This window comes from Mustela erminea, chromosome 17, assembly GCF_009829155.1.
Source record: "Mustela erminea isolate mMusErm1 chromosome 17, mMusErm1.Pri, whole genome shotgun sequence".
Lineage (NCBI taxonomy): Eukaryota > Metazoa > Chordata > Mammalia > Carnivora > Mustelidae > Mustela > Mustela erminea.
Genome location: NC_045630.1, coordinates 3,003,054 through 3,030,112, shown reverse-complemented (window position 1 = coordinate 3,030,112; position 27,059 = coordinate 3,003,054). Strand labels below are relative to the sequence as shown.

Here is a 27,059-nt window from a genome sequence, read left to right as displayed (position 1 = left end):
AATTGGATTGTACCATTTTCATCTGCAGTTTATTTTCTGTGCTAGTATTGATAACATCAAGCAAAATAAACTCCATGGGCTATCATTAATTTCTCATTATCTGATTCCATCTAGCACATGGAGTTCAAGAAAAGTTCTGTTTCACTTGGGAACATTCGGGAATGTTTCACATCTTGTGAGAAGCCCTTAAAAGCAGAATGTTACTTTGTTATCTTAAACAATTAGGGAAAGGGAAATATTTAAAATTGTGTACAACAACATCCATGATAGATCTTAGCTCCAAAGGAAAAAAATGTAAAGAGAATTAAAAAAAAGAAAAAAAGAGAAGGAAAAGTACAAAGAAAAATGTGGTCTTTTGTTCCTTTCCCATATATGTATCTTGCTGCTCCCCTGGCTTCAGAAGTGAAGGTATCATAAGAAATAGGCGACGTAAACATGTATGGTGACTGATGACAAGGACAGATTATTTTATCTGCTCTATAATGGCAAACTTTAAAAATGTTAAACTATCAGAAGTTTAACTATACAATGTGATAATACTTTCAAAAATCAAACTTTAGATTTATGCTGTTACTCCAGAAGTTCAGGTAATAAAGGCAGCAATTTTGGTAATGCTTTTGGTTAAATGTTTATTTATTTGAGACATTTCATTCATCCAAAAGGCATATTTCATGTTCTACTCATTGTTGTTGACATTGTTTTGCTGCTACATGTTGGAAATCTTGTGTCCTGAGAATATAGCTATGATAAGTTCACTCTTGTTAACTTTCGTTATCGACCAGGCCTCCGTGCTCTGCTCTTTGGCCAGGGATCAGGACTCACTGCCTGGAGGATTTGGTGTAGAACAAAAATAGAATTAATACCAAATTCTCTACTTGATCCTCCTGAAAATGGTTTGCAGGGGTGGCCGGAGGATGCCCATAACTATTCCGCTGAATTTGCTCTTTGTTTAGATTTAAAGTATGTATTTCAAACCTTGATTGAAGGAGAAAAGAAACATGTCAAAATGTTTCAGGAGACGACTGAGATTAGAGGTGAAGAGCGTAATTGTGATGATGAGATGTTAGTGGAACCGAAAGAGAAATGATTAGTGCTGTCTTTAGATCATCGCATGATTCTTAAAGAGGCTTATTTAAAAGCCTGGAAATAGTACAGTTTTACTGACTAATGTCTGTTGAGTAAGAAAGTAGGAGGTGTGAAACTTTTAATTTTTAAATAGAAAAGTTCCTTCCTGGGTGTGGTCCGTAACTTTCAGAAGCCCGGGACGAATGATAATTAGATCAATGCAAAGAAAACAGCAATGAACAGAGCAGGGAGAATGAGGAGCCTGGCCCAACGGCAGAGCAAGCAAGGCTTCTGAGGGGTCCCGGCAGCCCTCGTCTTCATGGGCTTCAGGGTCCTGTCCCACTGGGTCAGGATGGCATGTCTGGCTCCTGGCCACTTGCCTGGGCCCACCAGCCTAAACTGGTATGGGCTGCAAGGACCAAAGAACACCTCCACAGCCAGTTTGGGATCTGTGAGGAACAGCCATGGGATGTTGGGCTTTGCCCCGATGAAGGAGGCAAGTTCATCCATATATGTAATATAATCCGTCTGTACCGTCTCGCTGGTGCCAAACCTAGAGGTGGGAAGAGGAAAAAGCCTGTGGATTCCGAAGCTCTGTGTACCAGTTTTATAGGAACAAAAACAGGGAAAATGCCTCACATCTTTTTATCAGAAGGAATCAACGTCGGTCCCTTGTGTTGGTAAGGGGACCTCGCTTATTTATTCTGCACTTTGTAGCCTTTCCCAAGAGACCTGCATGCTGATCTCATTTGGACATTCTCCAATACCATGCAGCAGCTGAGAAAGGCCTTTCCATCTCCGTTCACCAGTGGAAATGATCTCTTACTCAGGAAGCTCGTTCATGGCCGCTGAGCTAGTTAGTGACAGAAGTAGGACTAGAGCTCTGTTCTCCTGACTGTTCTCATTTCCTGAGTCCTGTTCCTTAGAGCCATCTGGTTGGCGGCAACCTCTGTACCTTAGATGATTTATGGGCTGGAAAACAGAAGTCCACGTTCGTGCGCTCCTAGACTCCTCTGATTTCAAATCCTTTCTAGGTCTTCTTTCTGTCATATATTGCAGGAGCCATGGAGGGATGAAACGGGACTGAGGGCTGTGTCAGGGCCAAGGGAATCCTCCATAAATACTTGCTGAGTGGATGGATTTGCTCAGAGCTGTCACCTTAAAGACCTCACTCTGCACCATTTAAGACTAATAAGAGAGTTACAAGGATTCATGGGTTCTGATTTTTCTATGGAAACCCTAGACCTTTTTCACAATAGGTGCTCTTACCATTTGAGCTTTTTCCCTCTTTTTTTATCAATATCATTCATCATGTCTGTTACGGAAGGCAAAGTACAAGTTCCTAAAAAAAGGTGGGGGAGAGAGGGGCAAAGGCATGATAATAGTTAATAAGTCTGGCATAAGATCAGCCTGCTATTTTTCCTTTTTAATAAGGATTTATGTATCACATTAGTATTTCCATTTTTTCAGGTCATTGCCTAGCAAAATAAAATCTTGAGCAAATCAACAGGTGGTCATTTTGAGAGAAACATGTAAGTCATTTCCAGTTTTCTCAGAACTGAAACGTGACATAATTAAAAACCCAGAACCAAATAGCTCTGTATCTTTGTATCTTTGCTCTTAAACCAGTTAGCAAATGTTTAAAATCAGTTTTAAGGATTATGTTCTAGTCTCTCAGCTGTATTTTAAAAATGTTATCTAATAGCTTATAGCCAAAGTTATATCAGCATCTCTATTTTAGATTTAAGGAAAAAAAATTCATAGGAAATTACCCTACTTTGTCAGAAAAAGGAATTTCCAACAGGTAAGTTGCAGAGTCTATTCAGGTCCCAACTGTCTCTCTGAAGAGCCAACAGTTCCTGGGTGAGACGGAAGACAGGAGCCGTGCTCAGGACACGGAGGACTCGGGGGAGCCCCGAGACACCGGCTCCAGATTGCGACTGCCCAGATAGCAGGCTTATTCTGAAACAGGTTTACAGACTTCTCTGAAACCCATGCCAAAGCATGCTTTTGTGCCCAGAGGTACTTGAAATTTAGGGTGGTTTCTTTGGCAATTTTGGGATCACCTTGAAGAAGACTAGAAATCGCAGATCTGGTGGCTCAGGACCTACGGCGGTGGCCTAACTCCTCGTTCCCACGGTCCTCTCAGGCTGGGTCACCTGAACAGCCTTTGCAGGTAGGCATGGCCGTGTTCCAAACCCTGGACCTTGTCCTGTCCCTGGGCAGAAAGTCAGATCAAGAAGGAAGTGCTTGTGCTCACTAGCCCACCAGCTCCTGCCAGGGGGTGCCTGTATCTGGCCCCTCTGTTCTGGCATTTATATTTCCCCATATTGAATTATTCGCCTTATCACTCATTTCCTCTAAGGCTGAGTCTTTGCTTTGAATATCAGTTCTCTATCATTTGGTCTCTGCCTTGTCTCCTTTCTTCAGAGCCCAAGTTACAATGATCCCCGCAGAGTAGGTGTCTGACCCTGTAATGTCAGTCTCCCTGAGCCTGAACCCTAAGCTCACTTTTTTCTGAGTGGAGCTTCATGCCACCACCTTCCTGCCTGTTGCTGTGTGGTGCAGCACATCTCTGACTTGGAGGAAAGTGTGGAGGAGATTTAAAGCGATCACTGATGTATGCTGCTGGCATGATATTGGTGACGGCCTGCGGATGAAGCGGGTCTCAGCCACAAAGTGGCAGTCTCCAACTTCCTGTATGAAAGAACACTTAAATCCCAGCAAGTCAGGTAGGACCGAAGCCTTACATATGATTTCAAAGGGAGTAGACCTGCTAAGCTCCCTTTTCTAGGACCAAACAAACTTTGCACATTAAACTTTGACACCTTTTTTTGTTCTACAACCATGGACTTTTGTCTTCTGATTTGAATCTTCATGTAACTGCATTCGAACCTTAATATGAATTAAGGTTTGAGCCTTGTAACTTCTGTTGGAGAATGCTGCCCATTTTCCTTTCCTGACCTCAGTCGAGTTTGCTGTTGTTGTTACTACTATTTTCTTTTTTTAAAATTTAATTTAATTTTAAATTTTTTCAGTGTTCCAAAATTCATTGCTTATGCACTACACTCAGTTCTCCATGCAGTACATGCCCTCCTTAATACCTACCACCAGGCTCACCCAACCCCCCCCCCCAAAACCCTTAGTTTGTTTCTCAGAGTCCACAGTCTGTCTTAGTTCGTCTCCCCCTCCGATTTCCCCCAACTCCCTTCTCCTCTCCAGCTCCCCGTGTCCTCCGTATTATTCCTTATGCTCCACAAGTCAGTGAAACCGTAGGATGATTGACTCTCTCTGCTTGACTTATCTCACTATTTTCTTAATACAGACTCTCAGTATTCCTCTACCTTAGAGACTGATGATCTGCTACTCCTAGTACTTTCTGCTTCTAAGGATCCACTGCTTGTTCTTACCTGACACATGACAGGGAGGAAGACAGAGCAGAAACGACACTGACTTTCCAGCAATCACAATTTTTTCCATGACTGTGAATATTTGAAGTTGGCTGGATATTGGCTTGGAAACATCTCTTATTAACCTTTCAAACAAGGTCATTCTATTGAGTTTTGAAATAATAATTTTATAGAATTGTCATACATTTAAGACCAGAAGCTCTAGTGTTCTCAAGGTTAATAAGATTTTACAGCTCTAAGGAGTTATGAATCACAAAATACTTCTTGAATAATATCTTGTGCTATTGCATATGATAATCCAATGTGATCTATTTTTAAAAGCTTTTAGAAGATAGTACCAAAAGTATAGAATTATACATTCAAAACTCGATAGGACCTAGGACTTTCCCGTTGTTATTATTGTTTTCACAAAGACTCAAAGGCATTCTTATTGACATCCCTCTTCCCCATCAATGACCTTCTTAGTCTACTTACCTTTTATTACTTGTACTGCCCAGCGGGCTTGCAGGTCAGCTGTGGGAATGGTAGCCCCAAGGGACTGGACAAAACCAATCACTGCCATGGTTGGCTTCTCCAGTTTAGGAGGGAAAATGCCTTTAAACAAGGTGACCTCATTGTTTTTGCACTTAATGATGGACTCATCAAGGAAGGGGTAGTCATAACTATAGCCTGTTGCAAAAATGACACAATCGATGGCCTCAAACACCGTGCCATCCTCAAAAATGGCTGAAGTCTCAGTGAATTCTCTCACATTCGGCTTAATGGACACCGTGCCGCACAGAATGCAAGCTGGGAGTTGATCATTAAACACAGGTTCTTTCCTCAGGGTTCTGTATGGAAAATAGAGACCACTGTTAGAACAGTACATTTCCTCTTCGTTTTTCTGCTCCATAATAATTAATAACCAACTAATAAGGAAGAAGAAAACTACCCAAGCTTTTTCCCTTGTGCCATGGAGTCTCACCAACTTTCAACTTTTCAGTTTTGAAAAACAAAACTGAAGTAAGGCAGTATTGTGAAGTAAGACAAGCTCCTTTTCCTGATCCGTTCTCTACTACCCATGATCTTTCTCTCCCCTTCAAACCTCCAGATCCCAGAATCAGCACCCACGCCCTCTCCCCTGTTAAAGATGTACCAGGAAAGATCCTAAATCTGGGTACTTAGCTGGGCTTTTGGATTTTTTTTTCTTCAATTCTTATTAACTGTGAACCTCATTCGAATTAGAGTTTCTCGGTTTCTCTTGCCTCATCTTTCTCATCTGGAATGACAGTAGCTGTCATGCCCATCTCGGGCCATTGGGAAACCAAAATAATACAAAGATCTGGCCTGAGCTCTCTGGTGGGGTTGGGTGTGAGCCCCTTGCTGACAAAGACACAAGTCAGGTGAGGGAGGCAGTGCCAGGGATTTACACAGGCCAGAAGGAGGAGGGGCCCAATTCAAATCTTTGGTTGGTGGAAGTCTGAAAAGGAAAATTTTTTATTATTTTTTGTCCCGCATTATTTAGTGAGTGTCAATAAATCTGAACTTTGGGGTGAAAGTGAGTAACACTGAAGAAAAAGGCTTTGGTCTTATGTTACTCTGGGAGCTGAGAGAGAGAGCCACAGGGAGAGTCTGCCTGGGACAAAACCGAGTCAAACAGTGGGATGGGGTGGAATCCTGGTTGGAAAAAGGCTGGATTCAACTGTAAGAATTACCTGCCATTTATCTTAAACCCACTGCCATCAGGCTTTTGGCCCCACTGCCACCTGGAAACGCTCTTGTTAAGGCCACCAGGATGGTCAGACTGCCTGATGGTATGATCCACTGTCACTTCTCATTTTACGCAGCTTACCCGCAGGGTTTCCCAGTTGATGGTTTCCTCCTTCTTGAAACACTGTTTTCATTTTGCTTCCAGGTCATCACTCCTCTCTCTCGTGATTCCTTTCCTACCCATCTGTTATTCTGTCTTAGTGTCTCCTACTGAATTCTCCTTCTCTTCCTGACCTCTGTACGAGCACATACCCCAGGACTTCAGCCCTCAGACCTTTCTTCTTCTTCACCTACATTCATCCTTTAAGAGATGTCATCTGGTTTCATTGCTTAAAGTACTATCTCTACTCTGGCGAATCCACCTTTTTAAACTATGGTTTCACTCTCCCTTCTGTCTTCTGTATCCCCAGGCTACTCAACATTCTTTTATAATGATGACTAATTGGCATTCCGACTTTGATATATTTAAGACTAAATTTCACTCCCCCTGTGGTCTTCCACATCCCAGTAACTGTCAACTCCATCCTGGCATCCTCGCTCGGGTCAAAAGTCTGGAAGGTATCTCTGACTTCTTTCTTGTTCTCACATCTGTTATCCAATCTAACAGGAAGTCCTGCTTGGGTTTACCTTTAAGATATATCCCAAATCTGACCACTGCTGAGCATTTGCTGCTAACAGTCCTAGTCCCTGTCACCAACTTCTGTCATCTGGGTTTTTGACAATAGTCTGGTACCTAGTCTTTTCACTTCCTTCCTTGACCTACCCCTATCCACTGAGTGATGACCACCGTGCCAGAGTGATTTCTTCGGATTAACTTGGATCTTGTCCCTGGCTTGCTCAGGTGCCTGCTCTGGCTTCCCATTGCATTCGAAGTAGAAGCCAGAGTCCTTACGAGGGCTTACCAGGCCCAATGCCATCTGGCCATTTTGATGTCTTTTTGTTTCATCTCCTGCTGCTCTCACCATCCCCCTCTCCTCAGGGAGAGAAGGCCATTGAACATTCCAGTCATGGCCCTGAAGAGGCAGCGAACGAACCGTTTCCTCTGGGATATTTTCCCCCGGACATCCTCCTGGCTCATTCCTTCAGCTCCTTCAGGAATTTGCCTAAAAGTCTCCCTCTCAGGAAGGCCGTCTCTGGGGATGCTAGCAGCACCCCCCCCCACCCCCATTACATCTGCCTGTTTTGTTCTTTCTCCAGAGAACACATCAGTATGTGATCTCCTGCCACTTGTCTCTTGTCTGTTTCCTACTACGAGAAGGTAAGCTCACGAAGACAAGGATTTTCTGTGTTTTGTTCACAGCTGTATTCACAGGGCTTTACATAGGACCTGACACATAATAATGTTTAAATATTTGTTGAGTAAGTTAACTTTGATGTAAACAGTTTATAATTTGGATTTTTCAACACACATCAAAGTAATTTCTTATGTGTCTGAGCGATATGTCTAGGGGGATATTATAGGAACGAGTGAGGAGGAAGCTGAAGGTATAGATGTTGTTGCACATTTCAGTTAAGGGCAGGTGATGAGAGCATAGCAGGAAAAGTCCTGCTTTGCTGAACTGAACTTTGCCATGAAGTGAGAGGCAGTAAACAAGGTGGTTAAGAGTGAGGGGTCTGGAGTCAGCAGATCTGGGTTCATCGTGAATATTGCTTCTGCCTTCTGACTGTGGGACTTTGGTGAATTCATTCAGTACATTGAACCTCAGTTTTCTCATCTTTAAAATGGGGATTATAATAGAGACCTCCCCATAGTTGTTCTGAGGATAAGATGAGGCATGTCAGAGCCTTGCGGAGTCACACTAAGTGCTTAAAACCTAACTATTACTATATTTGCTTAAGGCGCTCATTCCTGACTCATTATATAATTTTCCAGCTGTGCAAATCTGGTAACAAGGATGTGAAACAAGAAATCACGCCGCATTTTCGCAGTTCTTCATCCCCTGAAATGTGAGGCGCGGTTATTTCACTAATGTTATTTTGATTGGTTCGGGAGTTTCAACACACACTGTGAGATGCTGACACTGCAATAAAAGTTGGCAGGCATGTCGTATTTAACTCGGCGTTACCCGTTTAAAGGCATCAAGCCGTAGTTCTCATGCTTGAATCTCGCGTTCATCTGCTTCATGTACCACCAGTCGGAGATGGCTGTCGGCAAGTTGTTCTTGAGGAAGGTTTCAAACCGGGTGATAAACACCATGTCCCATGGATAGCCGTCATCCCAGACCCGGCTCATCACCCAGGAGCCACTTCTGGAACTGATGATGACCTTAAAACAAAAGCCCAGCAATTTAACCATTAAGTAGTGATCATCTACAGTGGGTACTGTGGTATGTCCCTCAGATCTGACTTTTGGAATGGAGTTATCACAGCAGCTACTGGGAGTGTTGCCAGAAGGCCACCATCAGCCATTAGCCCTCTTTGAGAGTTGCTTTGGTTGAAAAGGGAAGGCCTTCCCCAAAGTCTTGTTCTCTTTCCGGATTCCCTGTCTTCAGGGTTTGTTTGATGCAGGGATATGAAAGTCCAAACTCTCACTCCAACTTGGGACAATCCGGAAGGACAGCTTTGGAGTAGGGTAGAGGGTAACTTCCTTCCCTTGCCTCAGAGGTACTCATCCCAAAGCACTCCCAAATAAACTTGCTACACTCCAGTCCACATCCTTGGACCAAGCACCCTTCTGGAGGTGACCAATAACTGAATTTTCACCGCATTTCCTTTAGTGCATATGTGATGATCATTGTTTACAATCAAGCAATTATGACCCCCCCCAAAATGGTGTTTTGACTTAAAATCCCTTTCCCCATCCCAAGAGAATGCAAGAAATTTGGCATCAGAGTATTATAGGCTCAAATCCTGGCTCTACTACTTACTAATTATCTGGTTTGGGGAAAATTTCTTGAACTTCTCTAATATTCGGTTCCCTTATCGGTAAAATGGAGATAAGAAGTACCCGCCAGGACCTGCGTGAATTTAACGCAGTGTGCTTACCATGTGGTAGGACCACCCCCACCTGATGCGGAGAATGTGTTCCTTCCCTCCCCTTCTATCATGATAATCCCTAAGGGTATAGGTTTTCAGGCATTTTAAAAAAAGAATTTTTATATATAATGCTATTTCAAAGTATGTATGTATTATGTTTAGCTATAAAGGAAGCCAAAAAGGAGAGACTAGGGAATCAAACTGCTGAGAGCCCCTGAAATTGGCCTTGCTTTCTGCTAGTTTATCATATATACAGCTAATGGATGAATCTCTTAAAACTATGGCCTCATGATATCTTTCCTTAGCTCCCGAAGCTGAGGTGATTTACCATCATTTGTAAAGAAATTCAAATTCTTTAGCGAGTCATTCAGTCCCTTAAAATATACGACATAACCTGACTCCCGTCTTCAGGTCCTGTAGCTACTCTGTTCCTTGGAATCAGGTCTGACGTTCAGTCCTCTAACACTTCATTAATTTCCCCCGTACTTTCAAGAAGACAATGGACATGTCTAGTCCTCAGTTATCTTTTCTGTAAAATGGGCATAATAAAATCCAGCGTACTTTCTTCCCACAATCGAAGGAGCGCGTTTACACCCGAGCACTGGAGTAGCGTAGGCATTCCACCAACTGCTGCTGTGACCCATCTCCGTTCCAGCACGACGAACCACGAGGTGGACCATGCTGTCCTCATTCCGGTCTCCACACTGTCCTGAAGGCCGTTCTCCCTTTTAAGAGCACTCTTCGTCTCCTCCGCAACCGTACGACTCATGGATATCCTTCAAGGCCTGGTTCAGGTCTCCCCCCTCTGTGAGGCCCGCAGTTCCGGAATCAGAACCTCACGTTCCTGGAGCATCACCTGGGCGTCCCTTGTTCCAGGGGCAGCTCTTGTACTGTTGTTAGACTTTCTGCTTAACTCTTGAGGTTAGGTTTAATTTACGTCCTACCCATGTATTATTTTTCCAAGTAGATTTTAAGTTCCTTGATGAGAGGGGCAGAGAGTTGACTTCTTTGTGTCTCTATGTTGTCTCCGACAGTGCTTTGAACAGTAGACAGGAACATGTTGTTATGCCATTTGTCCCGTCCTGATCGCCTGGCTTCACTGATGGTATTACCGTCATTTAAAATGAGGGTTTTGAAGGGGCGGGGGGTGGGAGGTTGGGGTACCAGGTGGTGGGTATTAAGGAGCGCACGGATTGCATGGAGCACTGGGTGTGGTGCAAAAATAATGAATACTGTTTTTCTGAAAATAAATAATTTAATTAAAAAAAAATAAAATGGACCTGTGTCGCAGATGCCCAGGGTGATGTCAGTAGGCATAGCCTCTAGAGATAGAACTCCTATATGTGGGCTTCTGGGCAGTCGGTCCTAAAGAATCTTCCCACTAGCAGGTGCCGTTTCTCAAACTCCTTCCCTTCCCCCTGTGGGCCCTGTCTCTCCTCTTCTCCATTTCCTCTACAGCCTCTCCTTCTACCATTCTTTTCCAGACCCGATGTATTGCCACGAAGGGGTCTTGTCTCCGTTTCTTGAGACTCTAAGCTTCTTCCTGCTTCAAGACCTTCTTCCTGGAGTCCTCTTCTGACACTGAACCCTTTTCTCAACTTTTTGCTCTGAACTTAAATGCCATCAGCTGGAAAGGGCCTTCCCACCTGCTTGTCTGAGGCCCTTATCCACGCTTTTCCTTGTTTTTTACTAGCACTTTTCACAATTTTCACGTTATTCGTGCATTTACTTATTTACTATCTATATGTTACACTAGACTCTGCGTTCAGGGCGGGCATCGCGTCTGTTTTATTCTCCGCTTTCTATCCAGCGCTCAAGCCAGTGCGGCACACAGTAGGCGCTCAGCAAATAAGTATGGGACGACCGTATGCGTGAGTGAATGAACGTAGAGCTCTCTTGCTGACATCAGATGTAAATGCTTTGGCTGCTTACCAAGCTCAAAATGTAGGTTCGAATTCTATCTGCTTTATTTATCTTTGTGAGAAAACTAACAGTCAGAGGGATTGATGTATTAAACTCAAGAGTGTCAGAGTCATAATCTTAACCCTAAATCCACACTCGTGTCAGAGGCATTGCTGACACGTTAGATACCAAATTGTCCCAAAGAAGATTGTTGAATGACATCACTCCTTGGTGGTATTCTACCTTTGTCACACCAAACCATTTAAAACCTCACTTGGGGGGCGCCTGGGTGGCTCAGTGGGTTAAGCCGCTGCCTTCGGCTCAGGTCATGGTCTCAGGGTCCTGGGATCGAGTCCCGCATCGGGCTCTCTGCTCAGCGGGGAGCCTGCTTCCTCCTCTCTCTCTCTGCCTGCCTCTCTGCCTACTTGTGATCTCTCTCTGTCAAATAAATAAATAAAATCTTAAAAAAAAAAACAAAAAAAAAAACCTCACTTGGGGCGCCTGGGTGGCTCAGTCAGCCGGACTCTTGATTTTGGCTCAGGTCATGATCTCAGGGATTCTGCTTGACATTCTCTCCCTCTCCCTCTGCTTCTATCCCTGCTTGCACACACATCCCCTCTCAAATCGATAAATAAATCTAAACAAAAACTAAAAACCAAACCGAAACCTCACCTGTTATGGAGGGAACCTGCGATGTACGAAACTGCTTCGTCTTCCAGTCAAGAACCCTGCCCACCACTACCCCCTCCCTAGTTCCTTATCACACCTTCCAAATGGTAGCTGTCTCCGTTCCGTCAGAGACAGCTCCTGACTACCTGAGAAACGGTACCTGTTCAGCTGTGTGACTGAGTTCCGTGGCAATATCACAGCCTGAATTCCCCAGGCCCATCACCAGGATTCGCTTCCCCTTGAATATTCCTGGCTCCTTATAATCCCGGCTGTGGAAGCATTTGCCTTTAAAAAGTTTTAGTCCTGAGTGAAAAGTGGGAAACATAGGGATCATCTGGTTTCCATTTAAAAAAAAAAAAAAAAACTGTTGTAAAAGACGTGTGGGTGAATGCAGTTAAAAGAATATGGAACTTTAACAGTCCGGATATATTCCATGTAATAACAGAAGCATGCTTTAATTCAATCTGTACTTTTGAATATATAAAAAAATACTGTGAAGATATTCCCTCATGCCAGAGTGTAGACGGCAGACTAAATTTCAGCCTTACCTGGAAAGGACTGTTTTGGTAGGTTGGGGTACACATGGTGTCCAGAACAAATCAACACAGCATCAAAGACGGCTGATTCTTTTTTACCATCTCTTTCGGTGGTAACCTCCCATTGACCAGTGACTGAGAAATCAGGACGTTTATTTATACCCGATACAAGGGTCTGAAAGAAATATAGAAAGATTGCCTTTTCCATGCTAGCAGGTACATTTGACACCAACTTGACAAAATAGTATGGAAAAAGTCCTCAACAGTGCCTTAGGAAAAATCATCCATTATTAACATACATATTATGGGGGCGCCTGGGTGGCTCAATCGGTTAGGCCCGTTCCTTCAGCTCAGGTCAGAATCCTGGAGTCCCAGGATTGAACCCTGCCTCGGGCTCCCTGCTCAGCCACGAGTCTGCTTCTCCCTCTGCCCCTTACCCTGCTCATGCGCTCTCTCTCTCTCCTTCTCTAGTTCTAAGTCATAACTGAAACATAAAAAAATTTAAAAAATACATATTACAAATTTAAAATTAAAAAATCAAAATATCAAATGGTAAATATATATTTTTGTGATTTTATTTGATTATTTGAGAGAGAGAGAGAACATGAGTGGGGCATGGTGGAGAGAGGAGCAGGCTCCCTGCTGAGTGGGGAGCTGGCCGTGGGGCTCAGTCCCAGGACCTTGGGATCATGACCTGAGCTGAAGGCAGATGCTTAACTGACTGAGCCACCCAGGTGCCCAGGTAAATATACATTTTTATCCTCACATATCTTCTTGGGCATAGCCCGTATGTTTTGTACTGAGTGACTCCCCTCTTTGAGATGTGACCGTGAACTCAATCATAGCTTACATGTGGCGTGTACCACATGTACTAAGTAATCTGGTGGCCAGTCATTTTTGTAGTAACAATTACTACTTCTTGACATATCTCTTTAGCTATTTTAATTTTTAATATTATTGTCTTAAATGAAAGACATCATCTATATTCAGAGAATGAGTTCTCAAATTAGTGTGCATGAGAACTACCAGGAAAGCTTATTAAAGTACAGATTCCCAGGCCACAGTCCCAGATGTTCTGAACCAGTAGATCTGGCGTAGGATACGAAAATTTGAATTTCTAATGCACTCCCAGGAGATGTTGATGTTATTTGGCCCATATACTGAGTTTCACTGGATTGGATTGTCAGTAAATATTTATTCACAGCTGAACAGCTGCCTGTAGCTTGGTATGTTCTTTTGTCAAAAATATTTTTTCAGCTCTTCTGATTGTATTGGGAGAAGGACCTCTGTTTGGTACAAGTCATTCTTATAAATTTTATTATGTATAGCATTTCATACTGATTAAACACAGTGTGAAGTGTACACAGTACACAGATTTGTATAATGCCTGTTACTTATGAAATATAATAAAATAAGCACTTATGAATCCATAAAGTCTTACATATCATTTATTTAGAATAAGTCTAGGATTTTGCATTTATTTATATTATGATAAATGGTTCCTTTTTGGATTATAGTTTCTGGTTTTTGGCTGCTGGCTTACAGAAATGCAATTGACTTTTATATCTTGATCTTGTATACTACCAATTTCCCTGACATTTTTATGTTAATTATTATTATTATTACTATTATGTTAAATTTTATTTTATTTTTTCAGTGTTCCTAGATTCATTATTTATACACCACACCCAATGCTCCATGCAATACGTGCCCTCCTTAATACCCACCACCAGGCTCACCCAACCCCCCTCCCTTTCCCCTCCAAAACTCTGTTCGTTTCTCAGAGACCACATTCTCTCACGGTTTGTCTCCCTCTCCGAGTCCCCCCCAACCTTCACTTTTCCTTTCCTTCTACTAATGTCCTCCACATTTCCTTGTGCTCCACAAGTAAGTGAAACCGTATGAGAATTGACTCTCTCTGCCTGACTTATTTCACTCCAGTCCCATCCATGTTGATACAAAAGTTGGGTATTCATCCTTTCTGATGGAGGCATCATACTCCATAGTATTTATGGACCACATCTTCTTTATCCATTCGTCTGCTGAAGATTTTGAGATCCAGTACCTTAAGCTTACAGCACATCTCAGTTTTTGGCTAGTGGCTACCGCATTGAGCAGTGCAGATTTAAGATAATATGTTTCTATGGATCAAGAAAATTCCCTTCTAATCTTAGTCTGGTGAGAGTTCACTTTCTTTTTTCTTTTCTTTGCTTTTCTTTTAGGTAGTTTATTTCATTAATTTCTTTCATTAAATGTTAAATGGATGTTAAATTTTATCTAATGCCTTTTCAGAAGTTAGTAAATGTATTGTTTTCTTCCTTTGACAGGGTTTTGCACTAAATTACATATTTATATTTCGTGATATTGAAATATTCTGTATTCTTAGCCCAAACTCAACTCAGTGAAGATGGTTCATTTTTTAAAATATTTTGTTGGATTCATTTTTGAATTTTTTCCACTGACATTCATGAGGGAACTATGTCTGAATTTTCTTATTTCCTATTCTTTTTGTTTGCTTTTGATGTCAAGGTTATAATGTCATAGAATACGTTTGGAAGTCACACTTTGATTTTTAGTATCTGGGGTCTATAAAATATTGAAATAATTTGTTTGTTGCAAATTTGGAATTACCTGTGGAAACTTTTCTTAATGGGAAAAATTTTAGTTTCTGATTCAAAAGAATTCTAAGTTCCAAAAGACCTATTCAGACTTTCTACTTCTTTCTGTGTGAGTTTTGGCAAGTTTAAAAAAAAAAAAGATTTTAACTGTAACCAATTTAAACCTTATTTGGCAAACACTTTTATAGTATTCCTGTTACATTTTTTATTTCACCCACATCAGTTTTACCCATTTTTTTCATTTCTAGTATTATTTATTTGCATCTTTGTTCCTTTTTCCTCAAATTGTCAGCTTTTTATCTAATTTTTCCTTTTGAAAAGATGAACTCTCTATTCTTATTATGCTTTTCTATTTCATTAATTTCTTTTTATTATCTTGTTCATTCTATGTTCCTTTGGGTTTATTCCACTTTTATTTTCCTAATTTCCTTATCTTGTTTTTGAAACTTTCTTATTTTCTAAATAAGTATTTAAGCTTGTAATCTTCATGAAAGTTTTGGTCTTTATGCTTCCCACAAGTACTGATATGTAGAATTTATCATTCAGATATAAAGATTTCCATTGCAGTTTCTTCTTTGAGCCATAAATTGTTCAGAAAAAAAGAGTTTTTAATTTATAAATTCATGACTATTTTACATTTATTTATTTCTTATTGATTTCTAAGTTAATAACTTAGAACTGAATATGTGGTATTTTATAAATTTCCAATGTATTCTCTGAATCTAGGGTCAGGGGACCACAATATTAAAAATGTTGGCAATAAGGAAGAAATACTGAAAGGAACAAATAAGAATCTGCTAATAAATATAGAATTCCTCATAGTTATGCCTCAGACTATGCTTTTGATAGCCTCTTACCTTAAATTGTATGTATCTCAGGAGCTTCTTTTCTTTGGAAAATGCAGTGATGTATTCCTGGAGCTTGCTGTTGTGCATAAAGTTGGGGAAGTCATCAGGATATGGGAAGTCTGGGAAACACATCATCTCTTTGGAAGAGTTGGTAAAGACAGACTGGTAAATGCTGGCTCTGCCTTCCTCTGCATGGTCCTGTAAATGTATCGTTTCAAATGGAAGAGAGTTTGTCAATGGGTGAACTTCCCATGGTCAGTTCCAGCTCCAAATAATTATCACTCACCTTTACCCATAAGTTAATTCAGTAAGATGAGGAATAAATTAACTTTACTTAAACAGTTTGATGCTAATCAAAGAAACTTAGAATATGGACGAATATATCTTTCTTAACATTTTTTCTAAGGGAAACAAATTTTGAATTTCATTAAGCCTTTTTAGGAATATATAACAAATTGAAGGGAAAAAATCTAATATATGTGATGATATGGATTAACTTTGAGGACATTATGCTAAGTGAAATGGGCCAGTCACAAAAGGATAAATACTGCATGATTCCACTTATATGAGATATCCAGAGTTATCCAATTCACAGAGACAGAAAGAGTGGTGGTTGCCTGCGGCTAGGAAGAAGGGGAGTTATTGTCTAATGGGCAGAGTTTTAGTTTGGGAGGACTGTAAAATGTTCTGAACTTGGAGGATGGTATGATTGTACAACAATGTACAACATTAAGTTTATGCTTAATGCCACAGAACTACACACTTTAAAATGGTTACATGATAAATATTTATTGAGGTATGCTCACCACAGTAAAAAAAAAAATCTTCTTTAGCGTATCATGAGGTAGTTCTGGTGAATTAGAACATAATATTTTCTTACGTACCTAGGGCAGAGAGGACTTAAGGTACATTTATAATAGTGTTTTTCAAATGTTTTTGGCCACAACCTATAGTTAGTAATGTATTTTATATTGCAACACAGTACATGCACACACACACACACACACAAGTTTTATGAATAAATCATACCTAACTATTTGAGCTGCATTCTAATATGTTCTATCCTTCCCATTTAAAAATGTAGATCGATTCATTACTTTATTTCATAACACCCTAATAGGTCCTAATTTCTAGTTTGAAAAGCAATGATTTAAAAGAAATGGAAGGGTGACGTTTGGAGGACCGGGTGGGAGAAAGGGGAATAGAGGCAGGAAAGAGGGTGGGGGTAAATCACCCGGGTCTTCACGTTTCTTCTTTGGGCTGAAATGTCAAGATTAACATACCTCATGTAAAACACTGAGGGCAGGGGAGCTTCTGTTTTCACATTGGAGATTTTGATAAGATATCACTTATCTTAAAGACTCGCCCTGGACCAACCTTGGTAGGGGGAAGTTGCCACAGAGGAGTCCAGGAGCAGTGATTAGGAAGAGGCAGGATCGTAGCTTAGCTCTCTTGAACACATTTAGTTCGAGCAAAACAGGGAGCTCCACTTGCTCCCAATAGAAATGCAGAAATAAAAAAAATTTTTTTTATCTTTATTAATGTACAATGTTTTATTAGCTCCATAGAAACATGGTAATTATCTGAGACTTGTAGAAGGTCATCTACCAGAGAGTTGCCATGGAGGGGGCTAAGTGGTGTTTTAGGAGAAGGCTGGAGAGCGGCCTACTTGGTTCAGGAACTTAATGGGAAAACTGGATCTTGGGGAGGCTCATAGGAGGCAAGTAGCGTTTAATCAGCAAGGTCATTTGGCCTCTAAGCTAAGAGAGGACAGTCTCCAAGTTCATCAACTATCGTCTTCAATTTAAGATTCCTAAAGGATAAGCATGAATGATAACAAATACAACAGGGGCACCAAGAGACTAGAGGGGCCAGAGAATAGTCCCAGAATCTGTGTTTGAATTTGAGAAACTTGGGCTTTCCTCCACCCCAAGGTCATATAAGTCCTTTTTCTCCATAAGTTTAGATACAATCTTGGAAAAATTCAGGGGTTGAGAGGATCTGATAGACTGAGTTTTGATCCAAAAGATATTTGGAGATTAAGCTGTGCCAATTGGGGGTACTTCTTTTGTCTTGGAATGCTTTTATGCTCCTCCCTATGTAATTTTGGATATTTATCTGTTGTCCTATTTGTGTTAGACACAAAAGAGTGACCTGAGCATTAGTAGTCTAGTATGTATTTATGGATAAAAAGGATTGCAAAAGATCAAGAACTCACAAGGAGATCATGAGAGAAGATGAGAGAAACCCCCGTTTGTAGCCAGCAAGGAAACAGAGACCTTAGCCTGACATCAGCAAGACACTGAGTTTAGCCACCACCCTGTGTGAACTTGGAAGCAGGTTCTTCTCTAGTGCCTCTAGGTAAGAGCCCAGCCCAGCCCAGCCACGCCTTGGTTTTGGCCTTGTGAGGCCTTAAAGTGAGGAAGCTGAACTACGCTGTGTTTCTTGACCTACATAACTGAGAGTTATAAATGGGTGTTGTTATGAGTTGGTCGGTTTGCAGTAATTTGTTATGCAGACTTAGAAAACTAATACAAGGGCAGAAGTGAGAAAGCCACGGTTGGGGAAAATTATATAATATTACACCAAGGGAGGTAAAGTAAGAATGATACTAATCTTTGAGAAAGGTTTGAGGTAGTTTTGCAACTGGCTGCTCCAGGATATCAGTCTTGATTGATCTGCAGATTTTCTTAGGCCCCCAAAGTCCTGATTGCTGAGGACGGAGCTGCAGCATAATTAAATACATCATCTGTGACTTGCTCTTTTTCTTTTTTTTAAAACAATTTAAACAATGATGGACATCTTACTGTTCCTACTCAGTGTTACATAGTGCCTCTCAGAGCCCATATTTATAGACTGATCCTTAGTTGATCAGGTAGAAAGTTCATTAGGGAATGACTATAGAGTCAATAATTGCATTTTTAAATATAATTTTTTTGGAGGGAGTGGTCAACAAAGAACAAAACCCTGCTTGTTTAATGGAAGTAGATTTATTCTTTTCTGGTTAGAAAAGTAATCCGAGCTTCCGATTAAACATGACCAATTATATATGATGAGGGAGCAGGAGGTTGGCTGAAGACAAAGCAAAAGCTGATACCTTACTATGGAGTATTATGCCTCCATCAAAAAGGATGAATACCCAACTTTTGTAGCAACATGGACGGGACTGGAAGAGATTATGCTGAGTGAAATAAGTCAAGCAGAGAGAGTCAATGATCATATGGTTTCACTTATTTGTGGAGCATAACAAATAGCATGGAGGACAAGGGGTGTTAGAGAGGAGAAGGGAGTTGGGGGAAATTGGAAGGGGAGGTGAACCATGAGAGACTATGGACTCTGAAAAACAATCTGAGGGGTTTGAAGTGGCGGGGGGTGGGAGGTTGGGGTACCAGGTGGTGGATATTACAGAGGGCACAGATTGCATGGAGCACTGGGTGTGGTGCAAAAATAATGAATACTGCTATGCTGAAAAGAAATAAATTTAATTAAAAAAAAAAAAGCTGGTACCTTGCACCGCCTCTCCATCCACTCCCCCTCAGTAATATGTGTAGCATTCCTCAGGCACCTCTGACCTTATCAATAGCACAAATTTCCAGAGGCAAATAACTGTTCCTCAAGCCCTACTGTCTCCCTCCCGACGATAAACAAAACTGGAGGCGGCGGAGGTAGAAGGGAATGTAAATATAGTTAAACCTCTTCTAAACCTAAATCTCACTAACAAAGACGACTGATAGCAGGATTGTGACCCCCACCAAGAATCTCCCAACTATCTTGATGTTAATGGCTGGCCTAAAGACGACGTGGATCAAGCCACAAGGGCAAGGCCTCGGATATCTTGGCACCTTGTAGGCCCTCTTTAACATACGAAAACTCCGTTGAAACCTCCCTTCCCCTCACCTTCCCCAACCGTAGGGTACAGAACCTGCCAGCCCTCACAACCCGGGGCAGCTGTTCTTCCTGCCCACGGGTCCTGTTCCCGTGCTTTAATAAACCATCATTTTGCACCAAAGATGTCTCAAGAATTCTTTCTTGGTCATTGGCTCTGGACCTCAGCCCATTGAACCTCACCTAGGTTCTAGAACTTCATCATATAGATGTATTTAACTCTTCTTTCACCCAAGTCTTTATTAAAACGACCGTAAAAGTATCAGAGGTATGAAGCCACAAGGGAAGTAAAAAAAGAAAGAAAAGTAAGAACAAACAAAACCCAGCGAGAACATCTTAGAAGACTGAACATAGATGAATGATGACGGGTGTAACAGACCAAAGAAAGCCCAAAGCTAAGCCTCGGTCTAATCAAATAAGAATCCAGATCTAACAATGATGTAATAAGACAGACAAGGTCTAAAGTCTTTTTTTTTTTTCACATGTATAACTTCTCAGAGAACGACTAGAGGATGTAGTCTGAATGTAATCTACTAAAAGGAGAGACTAAACGAAATAATAGTATAATAAGGGCTCCAAAAAAGAGGGTTATCCCTGCAGCAGTGATGCAGCCCTTACTGGAGAAGGAAGACAAGCAGAAGAACTATCTTTAAGAGACAGTTAAAAGAAGAATTAAGCAGATGGACCAGCCAGTGTGTTTAAACCTATTGAGAAGAGAACCATAATTCGAGGGAGAGCTTGGAGGATGAATTATAGATAGTATTTGTAAGGTTAAACAAAGCATACAAGGCAATTACTAACTCCAGTGCAAATAAAAGTTGTTCAAGGAAGAAAATGTAATCAGAATCCACTGAGTGGTTCCACAGTGACCAGTATTTACACGATTCTAACAATATAAACATGAAGGCTTGTTTAAACAAAAAAGATCATAAAACCATATGAAGAAGGAGATGAAAGATTCTGTAAATGGCTGTGACTTTTGTTCCATGTAATTTAAAGGATTGCTGTTTGTACGTAACACATTCTATAGGTGCAGAGAAAGTTACAAGAAATGAGGAAATGGGCCAAAAATGAAAATAATGAAACAGAGAATTTAAATTTAGTTTAAAAGAGGCCAGTTATTACTTTGAGTAAGGGGAAATACAGTGTTGGATGATCTTCTGATTTTTCAAAGAAGACAGATCTCTAGATTTTTATGTAAAGTATCATGATTTTAAAATGTTAAATTAAAATCTAAAAAACTGCATAGATAAAATAGAATAGATTAGGGGCACCGGGGTGGCTCAGTGGGTTAAACCTCTGCCTTCGGCTCCGGTCATGATTCCAGGGTCCCGGGATCGAGCCCCACATCGGGCTCTCTGCTCCGCAGGGAGCCTGCTTCCTCCTCTCTCTCTCTGCCTGCCTCTCAGCCTACTTGTGATCTCTATCTGTCATATAAATAAATAAAATCTTTAAAAAAAAATAGAATAGATTAGCTGCAGTACAAAAAGAGCCAGTTTGCTAACTCTAAAATATATAAAAACAATTTATTTTTGTCTAGTAATTTTGTGATTTGTGGGTTTGGGTGAGGTTAGAAAGCTTGGTAGAGATTACACATTAAGAAACAAATTGATCCTAAGGGTGGAATAAAATCAGGGGAGGTGAACAAAGGGTTATTCGCCCAGAAAAAAGAGGATTATTCATGAAACTTTGGGCCCAAATCCGGACACTTTATTGATGTATTGTTCTGGGATCTCCTGGGAAAAAGAGACATTTCCCTCTGACCCGTGGCCTACTCCTAAAGTACTTTATTTTCTCAGTGATCAAAACAGGTGAGGGAAATACATCATTCTGGCTTTAGATTAGTGTTGCACATGAGAACTAGGAGGGCACAGGGAGGTGCGACAGGAAACAGCCATAGTGGTGAATGATCCGCACCTTTATTTTTTCACACTTAAGAAATTTTTGGATACCTCTCAAAGGGGGAAAAATGCTGAGAGAATGTAAAGTGTTGACTTTAGAAACCAAAGGTAATGAAAATTCAAAATTAACAGGATTTTACAATATAATCCCATAATGTGAATTCTAGGCATACAGCGTAGGCTCCTAGTGGTGTTTGAGAAATAGGGGAAGTTATGCCACCACCTGCGGTGCGGACCCTCTCACAGAGGTGATTAGGAAACTCTGAGTAACCAGTGTATTAGTTTCCTGGGTACTGTAATAAGTTAACACAAACCTAACGGCTTAAAACAGCAGGAATCTATTTTCTGAGAATTCCAGAAGCCAGTAGTCAGAAATCAGTATCACTGGGCTGAAATCAAGGTGTTTCACTGGGCTGCATTCATTCCGGAGAGTCTAGGGGAAAATTCATTTCTGTTTCCTTCCAGCTCCTGGTGGATGCCAGCATTCCTTGGCCTTCTCAGTGCCCAGAGGCCACTTGCATCCCTTGGCTAATGGCCTCTTCCTCCTTCTTGAAGATGGAGGTCAGAACAGTCAGAGCATCTTCAAATCTCTCTTTCTGCCGAAGTGATCACATTATCTTTCCCCTTCTATCTCTGGGTGTCAAGTCTCCCTCTGCTTCTTATTAAAAGCATACATGCTATGACATTTTTAGCACACCACATAATATAGAATTTCACCATCTCAAGATTCTTAACTTAATCATATCTTAGTTTTCCTTATTAGGAACATTTGTGAGTTCCAGGGATTAGGGCCTGGTACCTATGGGGGGGACCATTGTTCAATTGTTCAGCCTACCATAGGCCATTGGCCCCTAAAGATTCACATCTATTCCACATGCAAAATACATTCACCCCATCTCTTCACCTCCAAATCTCAATCCATTGCAGTATCAGAGCAAGACCCGAATCTCATCTCTACATCACCAGCTCAAAAGTCCCAAGCTGTATCATCTTAATTACCCAAATCAGGTATGAATGAGACTCTGGGTATGACCTTTCTGGGCCACAATGCCTCTCCGTCTGTGGACCTGTGGACTAGCACACAAATTCTTCTCTACTAAAGGACAGCAAGGAGACAGGTGTTGGGTGCCAGTTATAGATGCTCCCAAGCCAAAAGGGAGAGAACGGAAGGAAGAAAGCTGTTAACAGTCCCAATTCTGAAATCTAGTAGGGTGAGCATTATCAGGGTTCAAGGCTTAAGAATGATCTTCTGTGTCTCAAGGCTTCAGCCTCTGGGTCTCAGTTCCACCTCTGGGGTGTCTGTCTATTTTTTTTTTTTAGAGAAGCATATGTTTGCAGCTGAGGACATCATCAATCTATGATGCCAGGTTCAAATGTCAAAGTCTTTCCTGAGCAGCAGGATATGTAGCTGCTCTCGAGAGCTGTATGGGCAATCCCTACCGCCAACAACGTTCCGCAAAGTGAGTCTAAATACGGGGACTGGCCAAGATTCCTGTGGAAATCCTGCTAGTTCGATAGGCCACATACCAGAATGGCACCCGGCAGTTTACCGAGGAGTTAAACATTCAGGCTGGAGGGACAGACCAGCTCGAATCAGGATCTTGTCTTTGTCACTTACCAGCCGTTTACTACTTTTTTTTCTATTTAAGGCTTCAGATTCATTTGTCAAAACTCATACTTCCCTTATAGGATTGTTGTAAAAATTTAATTCAATGGGAAACAGTGTTAGGCATACAGAAAGCGTTCACTGGAAGAGCCCTAAGAATCAACCGAGTGCTCACCTGAAGCCCTGTCAGCACATTTCAGCAACACAGTCAGGCTCTACGACATCATGCAAGATGTTGAGCAGTTTCAAGAATTCTTTACAGTCCAGAAAAATAGCCATATTCTCATGTCTTCATAATATTTAAAGAGTTGTCACAGATATTGTCTCCTTAAATTCAATCTTATTGAGGTATAAAACATAATACTTATTTTGCACTTGAGGAGGAAATGGTAGCTTAAAAAGGGTTATTGCTCCTCCCAAATTTGCATATATGAATGGTCTATCAGAAGAAGAAGACGACGAATGGGGTAGGCTTAGCCATGCAGTGTTCCTCAGGTGGGGGACAGTGAGGGAGCTGGGGCACAGGCAAGCCCCTCACACCTGCTGATGTGGTTGTCAGGCAACAGAGGAAGTGGTTTAATGGTTGCATGAAGGCCTGTCTGCCGACAGAGTCATTATTATGAATGCACAGAGACTAAACGACATTGAAGAACTTCAAATCAGTGTACCTTCTTCTTGGTTCCTCCTTTGGCAGTATCATTAATTATATGGTTTTTGTAAGGCCAAATAGCGCCTGAAACCTTAAAACCCGTAGTCATTAAGTGGACCTTTGGTTAACCTCAACAAAACAATGAGAACAACTCTGTTTTTTAAATGAGTAACTCGTATAGTTACATTACATAAGCCTAACCAATATTTGCCCTTGAACTTCATTCCCAGAAGTGGCTCAATTATTAATGGTTTACCAGCAGTGAATTCTGTACATAGAACCTACAAAACTAGCTCACTATCTCATTTACTTCTGAAGTGAGCAAGCAACTTACTTTCCAACCTGCTCCTGTGCTTTGTAGATTCTAACCTAAGAGGGGCTATAACCGCGTGGAATCTGGTTTGGAGGCTTGTGCTTCTGCAGTGTGTTCTCACATACGTCACACCTCACTTCCTGGTCTGCTGCACTGATGTCCCACTCACCGAGAATTTCCACAGGCCCCCAACATCTTCACTCCTCTCAAAGCAGGTGGGCTCCAGCCCCTCTTCCAGACAGCTTCTGATGGAGGCTAACCCACTGACACCAGCTCCGATGATGGCCACTCTCTTCCCCATGGTTGCCTGTGCAAAGGCCCAAAGAATATTACTAGCAACAGTATTGCTGAAAACTACTACTACTACTACTACTACTACTACTACTTCTCCTCCTCCTCCTCCTCCTTCTTCTTCTCCTTTTTTTATATCATTCTTTGGCTTACTTAGAAACTTTGGGGGCACCTGGGTGGCTCAGTTGGTTAAGTGTCCCCTTCCTGATTTTGGTTAAGGTCATGATCTCATGGGTTGTGGGATTGAGCTCTGTGCTCAGCAGGGAGTCTGTTTGAGATTCTCTCTCTCTCCCTCTTCCTTTGCCCACCCCCCACTGGAGCACTCCCTCTCTCTCTCAAATAAACAAATAAATAAATAAATCTTTAAAAACCTTTATTTTTGCACTGACAAAGCAATATTAAAAAATAGATCAGAACTCTTTTTACTAATCTAACTACATTTTCCTTTTTCTCTGATTTTTTTTTTTTTTAAAGATTTTATTTATTTATTTGACAGACAGAGACCTCAAGTAGGCAGAGAGGCAGGCAGAGAGAGAGGGGGAAGCAGGCTCCCCGCTGAGCAGAGAGCCTGATGCGGGACTCGATCCCAGAACCTTGGGATCACGACCTGAGCTGAAGGCAGAGGCTTAACCCACTGAGCCACCCAGGCACCTCTCTCTCTGATTTCTAAAGAGAATTTTTTTTTTTTTCCAAAAAAGCAGCACTTTGTATTTAGTCAACTCCTCAAATTAAGAGACGGATGGTCCGACATACGTATTTATCTTTTTTGCTTTTGGCCTTTCATCATTGATTTTCTACCAGAGAGAGTGAATATGAGTACGAAAAGGAGATTCACAACTAAAGCACATATGCACACAATACCCGCAAACACATATGTGTATATGGATGAAGAAACAAATACGCACGTGTACGTGCTCACACACATTTATTTCTTCTCTTTGACACGAGACCCAATGAGGAGCAAGGTCAGGGCATGTCCGCATTTCAGCATAGCAGCAATCACCCCATTCCTCCCTACAATGTTCTTCATCTTCTCAATTAAAAAGAAAAGTCTGTCTCTTCTCTAAAAACTTCTTTCCACTCGCTGCCCCTTCCACCTCCATTCTCTTTTTTAAAAATTAGATTTCCTGATCTTTTCCTGTTTCTGACACTATCTTTAGGCCTTACTATTATTTCTATTTTTTTTTCTTTTTAGGCAAAAGCACCTAAATATGTAGTGAAATAGACTTGGATGACAAGAACTTGTCCCTTACTTCTCAGGGAAAAAAAGATCTGCCTGAATTCTATGTCGTTCTCATTCTGACCGCGTTTGGTAGGAACTATAGATTCCCTTCCCATGCCCCTCCTCCCTCTCAACCCATTATAATATCATCCTTTTCCCCTTTTCTACCTTTTTCTTTATCTTCCCTTCTGTATGTTTACGTCCGGTTCAAGTCGTTTGGGCAGTTGGGAAGGAAAATGTTTTCCCTGGGCCAGCACTCCATGAAAATTATTGGAAAATGGGAGGAACTGCTTTTATCTGTTTTTTTTTTTTTTTTTTTAAATATTTTTTTTTTTATTTTGGGGGAGGAACTGCTTTTAAAGGGGAACTCACTTCCTGGTCTTCTCACAAGTGAGCCCACACCGCCAGCTCCCCAGGTAGGCTGGGCTCTGCCCAGTCTCCTGGCTGCCCAGTGCCTGCTTTCCCTTTAGTCAAGGTAAACATGATCGCTGCTTACACTTCTAGGTACTTGGCCTGGAGTCAGGCAGTTTTCCCTAGATGACTTGGTTTTCTGCTGTGTTATTTTGAAGCTTCCCCTGTTTTACTCAGTCCTAATTTTTTGAGGGGCATCTCCGATAGCCCCCCAATACTATAGAAATCTAGCTGCTTAATTGACATATCCCAGCAGTAAAAGTGGGTTCCCTATGTTCCTTCCTCCGGTTCTCTCCTTTGACTTTTGGTCAAAGGCCTGGATTTCGCAAATTGGTATTTCTTTGATTTTGGGAGACAGTGTACCATCATGGAGAAGATCAAGTTTAATAAATTGACCCATTTGTACCAGGTAAAGTTATGATGGTGATAAGATTAATCAAGCTGCACCTAACTCCCACTCCTGAAATACAGTGAAATTTCTAAAAATTCATTCCCTATCAAGCACATTCTTGTGTCACTTAAATTATGACACCTCAATTACTCTCCCCATTAATTCCTTCATTAAGTAGGTGATACTTAGCACAAACTGGCATATATTTCATTTTGGAGGAACCACTTTTTTATGTCTTTTGGAGATGTTAGTGCTCATCTGTAAAGTAAATACAGTTAAGTGAATAGACAAGACGTCAGATCTCCATGCTGTCAGATGCTTGGCCATGAGCAAGTCATTTAACCTCTCCAATTCTTGGTTCCTTCGTTAATGAAATAGGGATATTACACTACAACCATCTGTCTTGCTCAGTTATTACAAGGATTATGGGATATTTATATTTATATGTATGTGTATATGTATATTTATACACACACACACACACACACACACACACACACAGCATGTAGAGGTAGCAATTCCCAAATGGTAAATGTGGGGTATAGGTAAGATTTTTTTCTTTTAATCACAGGGATCACTAAATTTTCTAGGGCTTCAGTTCAGACCACATGATTTTT

At 41.3% G+C, this 27,059-nt stretch overlaps 1 protein-coding gene across 2 annotated transcripts; it reads right to left on the bottom strand.

Moving 5' to 3' along the window:
- LOC116575868 (dimethylaniline monooxygenase [N-oxide-forming] 3) lies at window positions 1-25,932 on the bottom strand. 2 transcript variants are annotated; one of them, XM_032317477.1, is made up of 9 exons: window positions 25,809-25,932; window positions 24,297-24,434; window positions 15,783-15,971; window positions 12,320-12,482; window positions 11,932-12,074; window positions 8,291-8,490; window positions 4,950-5,305; window positions 2,335-2,407; window positions 1-1,618 (listed from the first exon to the last, which is right to left on the bottom strand). In XM_032317477.1, the coding sequence occupies exons 2-9, from the start codon at window positions 24,426-24,428 to the stop codon at window positions 1,276-1,278; spliced, it is 1,599 nt and encodes a 532-aa protein (XP_032173368.1). In that variant the 5' UTR covers window positions 24,429-24,434; window positions 25,809-25,932; the 3' UTR covers window positions 1-1,275. The 2 variants fall into 2 exon arrangements, with proteins under 2 accessions (XP_032173368.1, XP_032173367.1); XM_032317476.1 differs by having other exon boundaries at window positions 25,821-25,915.
- Window positions 25,933-27,059: the final 1,127 nt, after the last annotated feature.